Source organism: Nannobrachium achirus (genome assembly GCF_963921795.1).
Source record: "Nannobrachium achirus genome assembly, chromosome: 7".
Lineage (NCBI taxonomy): Eukaryota > Metazoa > Chordata > Actinopteri > Myctophiformes > Myctophidae > Nannobrachium > Nannobrachium achirus.
This window is the reverse complement of record NC_137816.1, coordinates 51,130,793-51,149,448: the sequence shown is the minus strand read 5'-3', so window position 1 is coordinate 51,149,448 and position 18,656 is coordinate 51,130,793. Positions and strand designations below refer to the sequence as shown.

General features: G+C 40.4%; 1 protein-coding gene across 1 annotated transcript in view; it reads right to left on the bottom strand.

Moving 5' to 3' along the window:
• LOC308287880 (protein diaphanous homolog 3-like) overlaps nucleotides 1-18,656 on the bottom strand; it is a gene marked incomplete at its 5' end in the record, with an annotated part of 315,168 nt that overhangs the window by 280,461 nt on the left and 16,051 nt on the right. The window contains 3 exons of the mRNA XM_080729203.1: nucleotides 15,244-15,348; nucleotides 16,803-16,991; nucleotides 18,364-18,396. Of these exons, the coding sequence (XP_080585329.1) occupies nucleotides 15,244-15,348; nucleotides 16,803-16,991; nucleotides 18,364-18,396 (327 nt within the window). The remainder of the gene's footprint in view (nucleotides 1-15,243; nucleotides 15,349-16,802; nucleotides 16,992-18,363; nucleotides 18,397-18,656) is intronic.

The window sequence follows — 18,656 nt, the reverse complement described above, 5'->3', positions numbered from 1 at the left end:
GCCTTGCATGGTTTCCTCCGCCACCGGTGTATGAATGTGTGTGTGAATGGGTGAATGTAATGCACAATCTATGTAAAGCGCCTTGGATAAAAGCGCTATATAAATGCACCATTCACCATTTTAGTCTTCCTGGTCTTTTCTGCGATCAAATTATTCAGACAACTGATCAACAGGCTAAAGTGATGTTATAGACCAGGGCTGCTCAAAAGGTAGATTGTGATCTACCAGTAGATCACAAAGGCTGTGCAGGTAGAACATGCCCATAAAAAATATAATTAAAATATAAAGAAATTATTTTATAAAGAAAAATCACAAACCCCTCTTTTTGGCATCTGTCACTTGAATGATTGACTTGATTGATTAACATCAATAAGGGCCTGTCAGCTACCTTTGTGGCTTCTAAAGGCAAACCCCCCAATGCAATGCTTTGTTTTCAATGCTTTGAGTCGGCAGCATTACAAAGAACATGAAAACATAAGACTAACCTCAGACTTTTCCCCCAATTTTTCGCATTTCAAGTGCTTTGTCATATTTAACGCCAGTGCAGCTATTCCAAAGTACCATCAGGTACATTTTTTGGGGATGGGTAGATCATGTTGAGCTGGTCATTTTAAAAGTAGCTCTTACGTGAAAAAAGTGTGGGCACCCCTGTTATAGACAGTCTCAGCAAATCATGTACACAGACAATAATACACATGATGCACTAGGAATGTGCAATGCAATCAAACAGCATGCAATGTTTTTCGCATTCAAATTCAAATATACACATTTGCATAAAGCTATAAATATGTCAAGAGTACACTAATGAGCATGTGTATGTGACTAATCTGGATGTCAAAAATATTACATGCTCATTTCAAGCTGGCAAGACAGAGACACAAGTAATTTTTAATCCTAGATCAATTTTGATTGACAGGAGATGTCTTATGGGGGCGTCCATAGCCGAATGGTTAGTGTCTTTGCCTAGGACTCCGGACTGTCCGGAGGTCCCAGATACGATTCCAGCTCCAGCTATGTATGTGTCTAAGTGTCCATGAGCAAGACATGTAACCCCTAACTGCTCCCCTCCCCCGCGCTCCTTGTGGGCAGCACTCAGCTGGGTTAAGCTGAAACTGAATTTCCCCGTGGGAGAATATAGGTAATTATTATGTTCTCAGTTATATGTACACCTGACGAAGGCTGTTGAGGCCTAAACTTTGTGTTTTCTTTACCGCTTGGTAAATACAATTGTTTGGGAAGCATTAAGACAGTGTGCAGATCTATTCTTCCCTTCAGTTATATGGACATATATGTCGGCAGCAGTTCTGGAAAGTCCTTGTACAGTGGTAAACTTCCGTGGAGAATGTGTGAAGAATGTCTGAACAGTGCAAACTGACTGTGGACAATGTAATGACTAAGTGATTAAATGGCAGGTCTGGGGAATTGGACAGGTGTGGGGATTCGCCAAATCAACAAGCTTAGGCTCGGTTTGACATAGACCATATCACACCGGAGCCATCTTGAAAAAAAAGAAAGACTTGCTATCTGTGCAGTGCTTGCTCCGCCTCCATATTATCACGATACAGTAAGTTAATATGACGGATACTGTAGCAAGTCTTTGTACACAGTAACATTGCAACCTAGCTTAACTTGAATACCGTAGATGTACCCTTCAATCCAGTTACTGTAACCCTTCTTTGGAGTGATGTTGAAGTTGTCTGCCAATTTGTCAATTTGGTCAAAAGAAATTGGTGGAACAGAACTCATATTTTGGGACCATCGCTCCATTTTTTACAATGGTTTGTAAAGCAGGCTCACACTTGCCACCCAATGTGGTAATGCAATCCAAGATGATCGCGGTGTGAATATGGTCTATGTGGCAATCAATTGGCTTATTTGGCCCACGGCCAGAGCCTTTTGTGGTGGTCCTGGACAATCGCCTATCCGGCCTACTCGACGTTTCTCGAGATACGTGGATTACGGAGGTACATATGCACTATACATACTGTACATACATACGTCCGTCCGTACGTACGTATGTACATATACAGAGATTGGTCCATTTATTGTAAGAAAGTATATTAACAGATTTGTCTGAGGGCCCCCTGGAACCCCTTCCAAGGACCCCTGGGGGTCCTTATACCCCTGCTTTGAGAACCACTGGCCTACAAGACATACAAATGCATTCCTGTGTGCATACCCTTTTTTTTTATATATCCAAATCAATACTGGCTAAAGCAACAGCATCTGGCAAATTGTGTAATCTGCTGACCAGGCAAATTTACCAAAGCCTTTTCTGTCCATTTGTCCAGTACAAAGAAAGTGCTTTCTTTCAATCAGTAGAAAATGTTTGACACTGATCAGTGACTTTAGTTACATTTTAGCACCTTCGTTTGCAGGAGTTGGCCTCTCTAACACAGTTTGACAGTCGGGGGAACATGTGTGTACTACTGTGTAATGTTTATATTGTTCGTACTGTGTAATGTGTATATTGTTCAATTTGTTATTTTGAGGTGGACTTCCATCATATTGATTGACTTTCAATTTACAGTTATTTTTCTTTCTTTCTTAGCATCGCCATGAACATGGATCTAATTTGCAGCGAATGCAGGTTATTTTGAGAAGTTATGTGAGTTCTAAATAGCTGTGCTCCTGAATGCACCAGATGTCATGTTGCTTTGCCAATCAAAAGTAGAGGTGAATGCAGCAGCACTGATTGTGATTGACTGTGACAGGAGTGACAATATAACAGATGTGACTGGTGATATATTTATCCAACAATAATAAAGTAACAAAAACTGGCACCAAACATATTTCAATGTTCAGTGTTATCAACCTAAATTGGCTTGTGTCTAGAAAGTACCAATTTTCAATACGCAGCAAAAGTGAGTAGGCAACGTAGTGGCACAGTATGTTGTAAATGTTGTTGTTTTTAAACCTTTTGTTTTGAGTGGTTTTTCCCTTAACATTTTACTATAGCTTTGAAAGAAATTCAATTGATTTAGTCAACTAAGTGCTTTGGGAATGTAGCAATGGAATTCACATGGTTTCTATTCTGTTTTGCAATAGCATTGTTTACTTTAACCTGGCCTAGTCAGAAAACTATCCATGATGAAGCAAAGTACTATGTTATAGAGTACAGTATATCAGTAACCTATTGGTGCGGGACTGGGGGTGGGGATCAGAATGCAAGTTATGTACGGTTTTAGATATCTCTGGTCATAGAATTAGGAGCCGATGAGCCCTTGCGCCCGCAGGAAAGGCTGTGCACCCCCTCGTCTGTAGTAAAAATAAAATAAAAAAAATAGTTTTGGTACTCTCCAAAATAAAGATGGCTTTAGGGTGTTCAAAGCCTGTTTTCCTTAGTGGAAACACTGTCTGAGCCCCCCACCTCACGTCTTTTAGCCAGTAAAGAAAATATTTCGGAAGGCAAAATCTGGTCGATGGAATTTTCAATTGGCAAGATCTATAGACAGCATTGTGGAGTAGCTGAAACTTCAGTTGAAATAATTTCTTATTTCTAGCCAAAGTGTATTTTAGAAGTGAGTGGAGGCTTCAAGTGTTCCCACTAAGGAGAGTAGGCTTTTACCATCATAGAACCGTCTTTGTTTTGGTGAGTAGCGAAAGTGTATTTTAAATTTTTACTACAGACGAGAGGCTGAGCAGCCTGGTTTCCCGCAAAATGTTACAGATGATTAATTCTCCCCAAACAAAGGTGAGCTCCCATGTCAGAAATGATAAGTTACAATGTGGGGACAAAACAGTGTAGTTCTGCCACCACTCCCATTTGGCAACCATCTGATGTTCCACTGACATCATTGACATGCAAAGCTCATTTCATTAACACACATGACACCATTACCATACGTATCTTGTAATTAAGAGATAAAGAATTTATCATAAGTGCTGAAATGCTAAATCAAAAAGGACAGAGCAGTTCTCTTTATTTCTCCAGAGAAGTAATTGCTTTGCAAATAGTGGATTTGCCGGTAACAAACTGACGAGTGGCTTGTACGGGGCTGTCTTGCCCTTGAGAATCTAAGAGGAATTAGAGGCCAGCTATTTATAAAAAGATTTGAAAAACAAAAACAAAAGAAAGTAAGACAAGGACAGGAAGGTGAAAAATAGAGGTTCAGTCAATGAAGAACAGCAGAGAGATTTTACAGTGCAACTGTAGCCATAGAACAGTGAAAGGAATGTATGGACTTCAAGCTGCACGCACGCGCGCACAACATGTGCATGCACGCACGCCGATGTGTTGACAGCGCGGTCATCACGTCAATCCCCCTACCTGGCTGCTTCGCATAACAATACGGGCATGCCTCACCTACATCCTCAGTTAAGGCCCTTTTCCACCGGCAGCGATAACGATGACGATAGCAATAAAATATCACAGCGAAAATTATGCCTTCACATTGATGTCCGATAAAGTTATATAAAGTTATCGGACATCAATGTGAAGAGGCGCCAATTAACAGCCGCTCGCGCAGAGCGCACCTCGAGCTGTTTGTCAGAGACCCAGTTCCATATCACTGTGATCTTAACCACATCGTTGTTGATCATAACGATGTAGTTGTCGGCTATCGTTGTCTGTATCGGTGTTGAGTGGATGCTGCCGATCCACTTCAATTGAAAACCCACTTTTTTAAATCGTTATCGTCATCGTTATCGCTGCCAGTGGAAAAGGGCCTTTACACTGTAGGCTATAGACGGCCAGCAGGACGTTCTCCTATAGAATTCTCTGTAGTGTTTACTGCCTGCATGGTATGCCACCGAAGAAGTCCAAGCCAAGCATCCAAAGATTATTTTAAGTAGGCTACTGTATGTGTGTAGGTGAGTCTAATAGTCTATGTAAAGGCATTTTATATAAAACTAAAAGGAAAATTAATTAATTGAAACTAAAATAAATACAACAAATTAACAATGTAACTAAATATAAATAATAAGAAATATAATTACATTAAATGTTTTCCATTTAATGTAAGCGGCAGCGGCGAGCAGCAGGCCGCGCGCACATGCGCGATTGCGCGTGCCGTGCACGGCTGCACGCTACATGACGTCATTAAAATAAGAGTTCCACTAGATAAAAAATCCACAGCACACCACTGCATATAAAACAAGCTATAGTACATCTGAATGCTACAGAATGCAGAAGTAGAAGGCTTCTAATTCTTCTGAAGCTCCAGTATCTCCAAAGTCCAAGTGAAAGAAAGTTGTGAGTTGTGACAACTGTAATAAGTTATTGTAAGATATCATAAGTTTACATTAGTCGTTTTAGATTTGTGCAGTAAAAATCTAACATGTCATGAAGCTGGATTAACAAAGAGATTGACATTTGACAATTCACAATTAAATGCAGCATAGTGGTACAATACATCTTGATTAAGTTCATAAATTGAGTGTTTGCCAGCTTGAATTGGCCTTACACTATAGACTGACTAGAGTGAGTGACTGCTTGTTGTAAGCAAGAAGTAAGTAAGCAGCTGCTACATTATTCTGCTTGTTACAAAAATGTCAGCTCATGGCTTGGAAGCGGTTATTTCATTTTAAACAAGGCGGCTACTTTGCGAGCACAAAAATATACCTTAAGGTAAGAAGTAGCTCAATATATATACTTTCAGCTTATATAATTCCTGTTGTCTGAAGTATCTCACTTTCTGACTCCTGTAACATAATAATTTAAAAGAATTGCAATGGTACTCAAATATGGCTGATAAATATCAGACTAGGACAGGGGTCTTCCAATGTTTTCTGGCCATGGACCCCTGAGAGGGAGATACAGCAGGGACCCCCCACTACATATTGTATGTATTGCAGATTTTCATTGACTTGTTTGACAGAACTTTGACAGAAAAAGTTGGATTTGTGTTAATGTGTTTTTTTCTCTTTTTCAGAAATGTAACCACTTAAAGTTGTACCATGTAACTTTTTTTATAAAACAAATCTTAAAATTGTCCTAACTGTTAAATCGCTAAAGTTTTAGAACACCCACTCCGTGAATTAGCCTGTAAAGCCTTCTCTATATATGTAAACTGCGATCCTTGCCGGGGACCGGATCTCGCGCCAAAATTGCGTCATCACACTACCGGCCAATCACAGCGAGGGTTATACAACTGCCGGCCAATCACAGCGCATCTTGAAGTGGGGTCGCTATGGCAGCCATATTTGTTGTCGCCCGTTTGTACCATCCCTTCTCTAGGTAATTTCGCCTACCAGGCAGGGTGAAGGAGTCCGTATCTCTGGAATTACTGAACGCACAGGAACAAGGGACCCCTCAAAAGATAGATCTCAGCGAGGTGGAGGCAGACGCGGGGGTCTGAAGGTACGAAAAACGTCCGAAAGACGCGGACGCGACCGCGGTTTGCTATAGGGCTAATGACCACTAGTTGGGCATCTTACACAGTATAGCTTTAAATCGTTGATCGTTTATTTAGTAAATTTGACCTTTCACTCTGTACTTGGTCTGCTCTTTTTTTACCTCTACACCAAACCTATTTTCCAAAAATAGCTGATCAACAAGCTCTCAACGCCTCGCAGTGTGAGGAGTTGAGAGATTGTAGATCTGCTATTTTTGGCTCAAGTTCTCCTCAGAATAGGGACGCGAGGGTTCAAGTTGTTCATTTAAAAGAATGATCATATCACACATAGATTTGGCCGACCCCCTGTAGTAACTCTGAGAACCCCCTAGGGGTCCCGGACCCCCTGTTGAAGACCCCTGGACTAGGAGCAATGAATGTAGCCTCTAGTCCAGATGTAGTAACCTTAACCTTCATGCTAGGTGTCTTCATTCAAGGCTAAAAGAACTGAACTGCACTGATCCCACTGACATCTCGCACTGAGACCCAACTACCCCAAGAGTTTCCCTCAAATTGTACCTCAAACACATTGCAAATATGAATATGGCAAACTTTAGATGTCTTAAGATTTAGTGCTAACTTCAATTCCAAGGTATTTAAATAGTTCAAACGTCAAGTGCTTTCATAATGGGTAGAAAATGTTAATAAACCCCTTGGGTCCCACTTGCCTGTGGTGCGGAATCCTCTATCTGGTGGCATTAAAGGATTAAATAGAGATCTTGCCTTCATTTTAATAGGGCTGTGATGGATTGGATTTAATACGGTTCCAGAATCAGGAAGGGCCAGTACAGACAAATTGCCAGATGGAATCACAGGACAAAGGAACTGTAATGAGCCTGACATTTAAGTGAAGCTGGTTAATGGATAATTCCAATCTCGTCTTCATGAGAGGGAAAATGCGCAGACATGAGATGTACATTTGTATGTGTCCAAACCACACACGAATATAGACACATGGCCCAGTTCCCCATGTCTCATAGGTGGGACATCTCACAGTATCAAAGGCAGGTCAATGCTGAGAGATAATTAGGCCTAGCAGAGGGAACAGAGCAGCTCCCGTAAAGAGAGTCTGCCTTGAGGGTACAGATATACTTTCAGCACAGAAGAGCCGATGCCCTTGAAATGATTATCTTAGACAGCTATGAGACACCTTGATGTTGAAGCGACAAAGCATTAATCTGGTTGTACGTGCTCCAACTGGACTTCATAAATGTTGTACCTTCGCAGTTACCAGTTTCCTACAGAGGATCGCCCCAATGGTCAATTTCAACACACTGAAGACCATAGCTGGTGCAATAATCCAGCCCCTCTTTGACTGCGGAGTTCACGTATGGTATTGCCCTTAAAACTAAGCTCCAAACAGCCCAAAATAAACTAATTAGGGTCCTGCTTAACCTTCCCTATCAGACTCACCTCACCGCTACTCACCAGTTAAGAGTGGGGTGGCTCAGAGTAGATGACAGAGTACAGCAACTTGCAATGGGCCTGGTGTACAAGATACACTACACCACTATGATACCCAAGTACCTGTCAAAATACTTTATAAACATTAAGGATGTCCATAATTACAACACCAGAGGCAGCGCTACAGATCACTTCCAACCCAGAGTCAAAACCAAAAAAGGGTCAAACTCGTTTTTCTGCTATACCACCAAAATGTGGAAAGCCTTACCGAAGGCCATAAAGGAGTGTGGATCACTAGCATCCTTTAAATTGCCCTGAAAAACCACTTACAGGCAGCAGCCGTTCACAACTGGTAAAAAAAAAAAAAAAAAACTAACCTAGCCCAACCCTACCCTGCCCCTATACTGTTTGTTTAGACTTACTGTTCTCTTTTTTGTTTTTCTTTACATATCTACTGCATAGTACTGTGTTCTATTTGTCTGTCATTCAATGTTATATGAGATACTTTAATGGTTTCCAGTGGAAATAAGCTTAGTCTTTTCATGGATCTCCTTTTAGTAGACCTTGTACCAGTGAACTGTACCGTCATGAAACTGTACCTTTTCCTATGCAAACTTCTAATAAAGTCTTCAATCAATCAATCAAACCGTAGCAATCAAGTGAAGCCCAGTAGAAATAGCACAGTGCTGGACAGGGAAAAGCAATTTCTTGAGAATGAAATTCCACTGTGTTTTCTGAACAATAAGCTTAAAATTAATCAGATACTGCACAAAGTGATTATAACAGCACATTGTAATATTTTATTTAAGTCACTTCGGAACTACTGTACAGGTCAAGTGGCCATCTGAAGACTCTTTCAATTGTTGTCTCAGCAGGGACACTGCAGACAAATCCTGTGTAGTTGTCTATGTCAATGCAGTAGAGTTGTTGTTTAATGCCAGTAGTACTGCTCCTCAATCAATTGAGAAAAAGTCAGCATTTGTTGGAAGTAAAGCCAGTGAAATGAAAACTCTTCCACATCTACAAGGCTATCTGCCTGCACCTGCAATTTCATGGAAGCCTACTCAGTACTAAAGGTTAATTGGCACAGTTGTCTTTTCGATACACAGTATGTGTATTAAAAGAAAAATTGAGACTGAGTGTGTTTGTTTTTCCTGGAGCATAGTATGAGGACAATGTCAAATATAGAAAGACTGATCATGACCCTTATCTTTAGCAGTAACCACACGCAAAGTAGCATCATTACCGGTTTAGTTATGTTAACGTTCTTGAAAAGATGCCACAGACCTCACCATTACGTGGCTGATAATGAATGGTTTGCATCTGCAATAGGTAATTAATCTCTGGTGTCACTGACTCTCCTTATAAAACTGCTACTTTTACCTATCATAAGTTATTATCAAAGCAAGGCAAACCATTTAACACAGTCTCTGTAGATTCTACAACTTATTATAGACACCTGAAGCAATTATTGTGTATGCCAGAGCCAGCTCATCATTAATGTAGATAAGGGCAGAAATGTGGGCAGCTACACAAAATGAATGGTCAAAGGTGCATCTTATTGGTGAATGTTGCCCACAGACTCAAAGGAACTGATGAATCACTATTTGAGGAGTGGGCAACAATGACTAGTTACTAGTTACTTTGCAGGTATAAATTATAATATTATAAAACATAAATGAACCGCTTTAGCGCTATTTTTATATCTAGGCTATTTGAAAATAGCCAATCTACAAGCTCACAACGCGTTGTGAGTTTGTAGATCTGCTATTTTCAAACATTTTGTACTTACTTTTGGTACTTTAAGTACATTTTGGTGCCAACACTTTCATACGTTTACTCAAGTATATTTTGAATTCCAGACTTTTACTTGTAATGGAGTATTTCTACATTGCAGTATTGATACTTTTACTCAAGTAAAAAAAAATAGTACTTTTTCCACCACTGCAAATTTGAGATGGAAATATCATGGTAAATAATGAGGTGTTTCAATCTGGATCTAGTGGATAATCACCATACTAATATGCCATTCTTTAAAGAGACTACAATGGTGATGGCAATCAACATTCAACAAGGCATTATACACCCTTGGGTCCTCTGTGATACACACAATAGGTTTGACGTTGATTAACCTCGCCTACCAGGCTTTCTGGGGGAAAGCCTGGTGTTCGTTCACAACAGGCCGTTTGGTTTCCGCCTGAGGCGCGGAAACCACTAGAATAAGCATAGTTTTGATTTGGTTCCCCCCATTTGTTTCATGACAAACAGACAGATAGATACATTTGTAGATCGGTCTGAAAGTTTTCAGGATATGTGAGGGAAAGTCAGACAGGCAAACAGACACAGACAGAGATGCAGTACATAGATATTATTGTGACTGTAGGTCACAATAATGGAAACACCGGCACATCTTGTCCACATATCTCTGTCTGTACTTCACGCCTGACACTGTTTTTCCCCTGATACATCACTGTGACATCACAGGCTCAGAGCAGGGATAACGCCTGATACTGTGGTTCCCCTGACACATAACTGTGACATCACAGGTGACATCACAGTCAGATACTCAGAGCAGTGATCTCCATATATGGGCATAAACAGGTGACATCACAGTGGTGTGGCTGGTTAAGACAGGGATCTCCATGTATGGTAACGTCATAGGATTTTCACATAACGAATAACTGAGTAAGCATGTTTGGGGTCTTACAGCATATCTCCATATACAGTACATGGATTTCCATATACGGGTAACTGATCCGATATACATCACTGGACAGACGGCCAAGACATGGCGCGACCTCGTCCTTTAGGGCCAAATGCTTATCCCTATGAAATGTATTCATCAACAATAATGCAAGTCTGTAAAGGGTTGTCTGTACTCTGTAGAGTGTTTAAATTAATCTCAAGTGTAAAATGGGCCAAATATGTTTCTTCTATTTATTTATTTTTATTTCATTTTTACACTGGAAGGGTTAAATTAAAACAATGTATTTGGTTGTGCACATTATGTCTGTCAGATTTGGATGTATTATTCATTTCTGTGCTTACAGGAGGAAGAGTTCAGTGCAGTGAGATCACTCACTCTATGGTTACAGTCCATGATAGACAATTTATCTGCATCAAATCATCTAAAATATCCCCAGGATTGAGGAGAGAAGAAAGAACTATAGCGTCATATGAGATGTATGGCAGAGAAGACCAGGATGAGAGAGAGCGTGGGAACACTCTTGACCTTTCAGCCTGAGAAAGCCTTATCTCAGCTCTTAGTTTTAGAACAGCAACTTTTTATAGTGTTTTCTGTAACTTCTTTTCTGTGTTGTTGAATTCCCCAAACTCTCACAGCACTTTAAGTGAAAATAATTCCTTAACAGATGAAGCGACTTAATCGTTGGAATAAATGAGCTTAAGTGGAAATAAATGTTTCCTCTGAATTATGTAGCCTGTAACATGACACAGATGTTTGTACCATAACATCTAATAAAACAGAAATACAATAAAAAGTAATCATTAAAGAATGATTTTATGTGCACTCCTCTGTACAGTAGCTCCACAAAAGAAAACCAGGGCCCTCATAGTAGCTCTTACTCACAGGCATTCCATTCATACACAATTGCCCATTACTCTGTTAAATAATGTACAGAACACTCTTCTGAAACCTTAATGCACAAGCTCATTCCAGAGTCTGAGAGGATACAATGCTATGCACCGCAGTGTATAATTGGGATTGTTGTGCTGGGCCCAGGGAAGGTGGATAGATACTGTTCAGAAGTAATTTAATATAGTAGCCAAGAGGTTCTCTTAAAAGGAAAATAGTTGTGTTTAGCAGTAGCACAATTGGCTTAATTTCACACACATATATTGTGGAGTGGTTAGCTCAACTGATGGGGGGGAATAAACGCTGAAAGGTTTAGTTTAATTTCCCCTGGGGATTGTCATGAAAAAAGTACATTTCAAAGTGCCGTTTTGACAGGAGTGCAGGGGAATGATGGCTTGATTATAGATAACAAGTAAGAAACAAATAAGAGTTTACACTTAGCTATGCCAACACAATCATTCGTTCTGCCCACTTTTAATAAAGCACCAACAGATTAGTACTTCTCCCTTAAGTCTATTCATAATCTATTTAAACATCAGAAAATTAAATTTGAAATCACAGACCACATGATGCAAAACATAGCTATTATCTCAATAAAACCACTGACAAATACAAGTGCTGTATTATAGCTCCAAGATGTTTGTTGAATATCACCACTGGCTGAGGAGTGAAGTGCCCGGCCTCAACCCGACCCGATACACGGTTTTCCGGAACCGGCACGTGCGTTCCCCGCCACAGCGGGGAGTGCAGTGCCCGGCCTCGACCCGACCCAATATGCTAAAATGGATGCAGACTGACAGATACAGACATCTCCATATAAGGGCATAAATGGACACAGGCAAACAGATGGTCAAAACGGGTCCTATGACAACAGGAATAATGGGACCGTTCGTCCCACTGGCCTCAAATTCGCCACACGCGTTCCCCGCCGCTGTGGGGAGTGCAGTGCCCGGCCTCGACCCGACCCGATACACGGTTTTCCGGAACAGGAGGGAAAGGTTCGGACTCTCCGTATGCGGAGCTGATGTCTGACATCAGGGTGTTCCAATACAGAGATCTCGATATATGGGCATAAAATGGACGCAGACAGACAGATACAGATATCTCCATATATGGCCATTAATGAACACAGGCAAACAGATGGTTGAAACGATTCCTATGACAACATAATGGGGTTTGCAAAAGGGTGGGGCATTAATTCCCTATTTACATCGTTCCAGAGTAGGCCAGTCCCCGACTAGACGCTCGGCCGCCCGACTGGCAAATACAGAGATCTCCATATATGGGCATAAAATGGACGCAGACAGATACAGATATCTCCATATATGGGCATAAATGGACACAGGCAAACAGATGGTCAAAACGGGTCCAATGACAACAGGTATAATGGGGTTTGCATTTAAGGTTGGGGCATTCATTCCCTTTTTACATCGTTCCAGAGTAGGCCAGTACCGATTAGACGCTCGCCCGCCCGACTGGCAGATACAGAGATCTCCATATATGGGCATAAAATGGATGCAGACAGACATATATCTCCATATATGGGCATAAATGGACACTGGCAAACAGATGGTCAAAATGAGTCCTATGACAACAGGTATAATGGAGTTTGCATTAAAGGGCGGGGCATTCATTCACTATTTGCATTGTTCCCTAGTAGTCCGGTCCCCAACTAGATGCTCGGGCGGCCGAGCTTCTAGTAATCAAACATATAATTTTCCAAACTCACTCACGCTCTGATCCCAAAGTTCACATGGTATTGGCCATTAGCATTATACCAACGGTGACGGAGCCCGAATTTTTTCTCTCTCTCTCTCTCTCTCTCTCTCTCTCTCTCTCTCTCTCTCTCTCTCTCTCTCTCTCTCTCTCTCTCTCTCTCTCTCTCTCTCTCTCTCTCTCTCTCTCTCTCTCTCTCTCTCTCTCTCTCTCTCTCTCTCTCTCTCTCTCTCTCTCTCTCACCAGGTGCGTTTGATGTGTGTCTCATCTTCCAACGGGTAAATAAATATACACTCCTCCATGAGCTGCTCCTTACATTATGATGCTCTCACGCACGCACCAGTTACAGTAACTTTCCCCACAACCCACACTCTGCACATATTTTGGAGCACACATCTTTGAACGGGTAAGGTCTAGTAATAATAGCGCTTTACAATGGTCCATTCATGCATACATTGGAAAGTAAACATTGGATAAAGATACAGTACATAATTTTAGTTTTGATTTGTGCCTCCAATTCATTTTAAATCTATAGTAATTAGCCAGTAGCTATGCCCCTCCCCTAAAAGCTTTTGTCCAATGCTAGCTTAGCAACCGGCAGCTTGCCAAGGCTGTTGCCAAGGCAAACCTTGGCAAGCAGGAAGTTATTCTAAGCTAGCATTGGACAAAAGCTTTTTGGGAGGGGCATAGCTACTGGCTAATTCTCATTCATTATGAGTGTGGTTGCTACAGGCAACCAGATTATTGTTCTAGTCCTAAAGTTTTCTGCAAACCTGTGTCACCTAAAGTACACCTGTTTTCATATAACTATTTCTGTAATCCCAAAAGTCCATTGAGTTCAATGGACGTTTTTTGTAACTTTTTGTGTAACCCAAAAAGTTTAATAAGTGTGTGCAACTCATAGCAAATTGGATGCCTTATTCTAGTTACACTTAATAAATCCAAATCTACAGTAATGTCAGAAACTATGCCATTACTGAACTTGAACTGTCTAAAAACTATATCCCAAGAAAAAAAGATTATAGAAGTTATCGCCAAGGTAGGATTTGTAATAATGACTGACCTACTCCAACAACAGTGACATCCTAAGAATGGTCCATCCACAAATTTCAGCTAAATATGAAAATACTAAAGAAAATGGGCCTATGTTTTCTCTTAGATTATTACGAAGAACCATCTTGTTGAACTGAAATGATATTTGATCATGCTTGAAGGATTACATTTTCACTTTAAATTTGTGCCATTCATTATTAAAAGCCTTGATTTCAATACTATATAGTGGCCTATAAAAGTTTCTATTCTCAAGGGCGACTGAAGTCATTTGCTCAAGGCTTTTTCTGGGAGAAATAAATAGAACAGTTGCCATCACTTTGTAGATTCAATCATTGACAAAACTTCACAGTTTCATCACGCACACCCAAGGTCTGCTGGGCTGTTTTCAGAGGGGGTACAAAAAACACACACACATTTAGGGCCTGTTGCCAAAACTCTGAGGCAAGGACAATCAACCCCGATAGCAAACTTGCATACATAAACTGAATCATCCAACGCCTTTCCGCAGTGCACACAACAATTATTAAGGATTCAAGGATGAATGCTAAACCATTGCGAAGTGCTATCATCCAAAGTTCTGTGGGAATTATGCAGGATGCGAATACGGTTTTGATCCTTCAGAATGCTCAAAAACACTAAAATTATAATTTAGTCAAATCTTGTTCCACTGAAAAAGAAATATCAGTGGAGCACCAACATGAATACAAAGGGTTGCTGACTCTGAAGCTGACAACTTCAAATATAGTTGTTGTGCACAGGCCTAAGGCATGGCCGAGACTATGTTTTCGCTCCTGCCTGTCTGTGTGTCTGTCCGTGTGTCAGTGAGCAGCTAATCTGTTATACCGATCAGTGTTATGTGCACATATACTCCATGGAAGCCAAGTAAAAACCTCTGCCTTAAATTTCTCACATCGGTGCCACGAGGAGGCCAATTGTTGCAAAACACATTTTTTAAATATATTACTCCTACAGATTTTGTCCAAACATCACACAAATTGGCACACATTAGACGGATCTCTCCAATTTGTCATAGCATCCTGATTTGCTAAGACTGGCTTCTGAAGTTTGCTGGATTGTCCCTTTCCAGCCATTATATACTCAAGCATGCATGCACCCACACACAGGGTTTTAGCCACTTACAGATTTAGAAGCAGTAAATATGTACTGGATGACCATTTCTCTCTTTGTGGCGAGGTCTTTTTTTCTCAAAGGAGTCTTTTTGTCCTCATTCAAGTTCATATCCTCCTGAAAAGGGAGAAAAGTGGAAGATAGCATTATGTTTACAGCCAACTTGAGCATTAACTTTAAGAGAGAAAAGAAATGCTAAACCAACTATGAGAAAAACAAAGAAAGTACATGAAATAACAGTACTCCTATAAATTATATCATAATAACAAAAAAGCCATGCCCCAAAAGTGCAACCATTGGAGTGGATGGAACTCTAAATATGTTAAAGGTAGAAATGTTTAAAGGTAGATCCGTTTCTAGCATCCAACTGTCAATGTGAATGAAATGTCACTCTCCTCGTATTTGGAGTTGTTTGTAGTTTTATTTTAGCCATGTTAGTGTAAGGATCCAGATGTGAGGCTAAACAGAGCATAAACGGGGCATCAGTTATCTATGTCTCCCTTGTCATCCTGCCATGGCACAGCCATGAATCAGCTAGCGAGCTATGACAAATGATCAAAGCAAGGGCTGCATCCCTCAACAGTTTTACTACAACAGCCTCCCAAGCTCCGTCACTCAAAACGTGCTTGCATGTTGTGCTGACAACTGACTGACACACCTCAACGAACAAGCTGGCAGGTAAAAAATATAGTATACTGTAATATAATAATATATGTAATATAATATAAGTAATCTAGGGTCCTTTTCTAAGGTTAATTGTATCCTGTAGTCCTGACAGCTCCCAGTTTACAAAAGTAGACATAATAAACCAGGCTCTAATTAGTGAGTGTTGCTTGTGATCCAGACAGTACATTTTGGAAGAGAGACCATGATGCAGACCACGGACCAGGTGGGCCTGGTCCGTGGGGAAAGGGAAGTCTGGGATTCTTGGGTGCAACTGCCATCTCTACGACCAGACATGATATAAGTGGAAAATAAATTAATTAATGGATGGATGAATGCCTGGATGGATGTATGGGAAGATGGATGGGCGGACGAACGGATGGACGCTGGTTGTATATCAAAGGACATGTTGCATGCAGACTTTCTAAAGCGCTCCAACCACACATCATAGATTTGCATGGTTTGGCTGATGGATCTGTATTTCCTTGTCAGAAACACTAAATGAACTGAATTTACAGTGGCAAATGTAAATTGATACAAATAATAATAATAATGCTATTGTAACCCAAGCCAATGAATATATACTTTATGTATATAATGTATGTTACTTTTTATGTTTGTGTTGTACATAACATTTTATTATTGTGCATTGTGTCTCATAACTCATTCTCCTTTTAGGATTATCTTTGTTTTTCATCAAAACATCTTCGCTAATGGTGTTAATTTCCAGGCATACCCATCATAAATGTAGGTTGTCTCAGGGTAAAATAAATTAACAACTAGTAGAAGTATCTATATTCTCTGAAGAGGGATTCATTTTCTTTGACCTATTTAATCCTTCAAAGTGATCAGAGATAGGATTGCATTGCACTCCTTTGAAATGCCCCAGAATTTAATTTTGTGCTTACCATCATCTTCTCAAACAGAGCAAGGATCTCTTTCTCTGAGGTGATCTTTGATGAGAGCTCCTCCAACTCAGCTGCGGTGGAGGAAGACGACGAAGCCGCGGCCCACTCACTGGAGTTGTGTTTGGCATGTGACAGAGGAGGCCGCTCCTTTTTACTACCTGGTATCCGAATACTGGCAAATCTATCCAGCTGCAGAGAGACAGAAAGCACAGTCACAATAGAAACTATACAGCAATAAAACATTCAATGCCACATGCAAAGCCTTAGATTATATGAGTCTCGGGTCGTCTACATTTGTAGCACTGCATGCGCTGTTTGCGTGTTAGGAATTAAGCAACTATGTTAGTGTAATTCTACTACTACAGTGTTAGAGAGCATTTTGAAAAAGGACATTTTAAGGTTGCACTTCCAATTACGTCCAAAAAATCTAGTCTAGGTTAGATGCCTGAAATAAAGTCTGTGATTAAGGCATTTTCACATTTTGTTGTACCATATAAAATACTTTTTGAAGCTTTTACATCTTTTGGGTGTGGGGGACCTTACACCTCACCGTAACGAACACGCAAGCATTCGTGGTGGCGACGGTGAAGTCATGTGACTGTGGCATAAGTCAAAAGTAGTTTTTTCTTGCTTGAACAAAACGAGTATCATTTTATTTGCTACAGAGCTTATTTTCAGTAATAATCAATGTAAAAATCACATATACTGTAGGCTTTTTTTTTATCGAGGGAAGCAGGAAGATTCTAGTCTCGCAAAGCCAGATGATCACAGATGTCCACTAACTGACATGATACTCTGAATGACCTAAAACTGAAATTTAAAAAATAACAACAGCTGAACCAATACAAAGACTTTAGGGCAGTCCTTCACATTGGGGTGGTTTTCAAAGCAGGGGCCGTTCTTGTCTGAACCCACGCATTCAATTTAGAACCAGACGTATCAGTTGGGGGAGATCTCTGATCATCTTAATCTTGTTATGAGAGGCTAGAAGGATGTTAACTCCCCCCTACAAAAATATGTCTTCCCTGTATCACTTTCAAACCCATTTCTTCTCCTTAGCGGGTTGTCCAATTAATCTGAAGCTGAACATGGGCGTTGACAATTGGCACTTTTCCCAAATGTATGCATTGGCATTTAGGTTAGTGTAGTCCCAAGCACAGTCCCAGAGGCTGCACATATGGCCATGGCAATGTTTACGGGTTGTTGGTTTGCTGTCAGAGTGACGTCACAAAAATTGCACATGGGACATTGACCGACTGGCACATTGAGTGATCAATTCTCAAATCAGTTATTATCATTTTTGACAGGAGTTTATGAGATCTGTCACAGTTTCAGTCCTCAGTCTGTATGTACTTTCAGCGAGTGCATGCATCCCCGGATATGGATTAGTGGATATGGATATATGATATTGTTACCCAGCATTCCAATGGCAAATGCCTATATGATAATCTACGGTATACATGTATTTCTTGTCCTTGGCTTGTAATGCTGTTAGTAAATCCTAAGTAGAAAAAGTTAGGCAAAGTTAGATACAGAATACTACATGCACACCAAATCTTACCACATCATCCGTGAGGTTTCTAAAGTGTAAATGCTACAGGTAGGGGGAAAAACACACAAAAAGGAAACAATCAAAACTACTTTCAAAAAAATACAATCGCATTTTCCTGTCAAGAAGTGGTAGATGCTGCTAGTTTAAAAAAAGCTTAGGTAAGGATTTAGGGGTTGTTTTTAAAATCGACTTCAGGTCTAAATGGCTTAAAAAAAGAAACAACTGGAAATTGGAACATAAAAAGGCTCTATGCACAGCAGCCAAATTGGAAAAAAATTGGCATGCACCTTCTGCACAGGCGT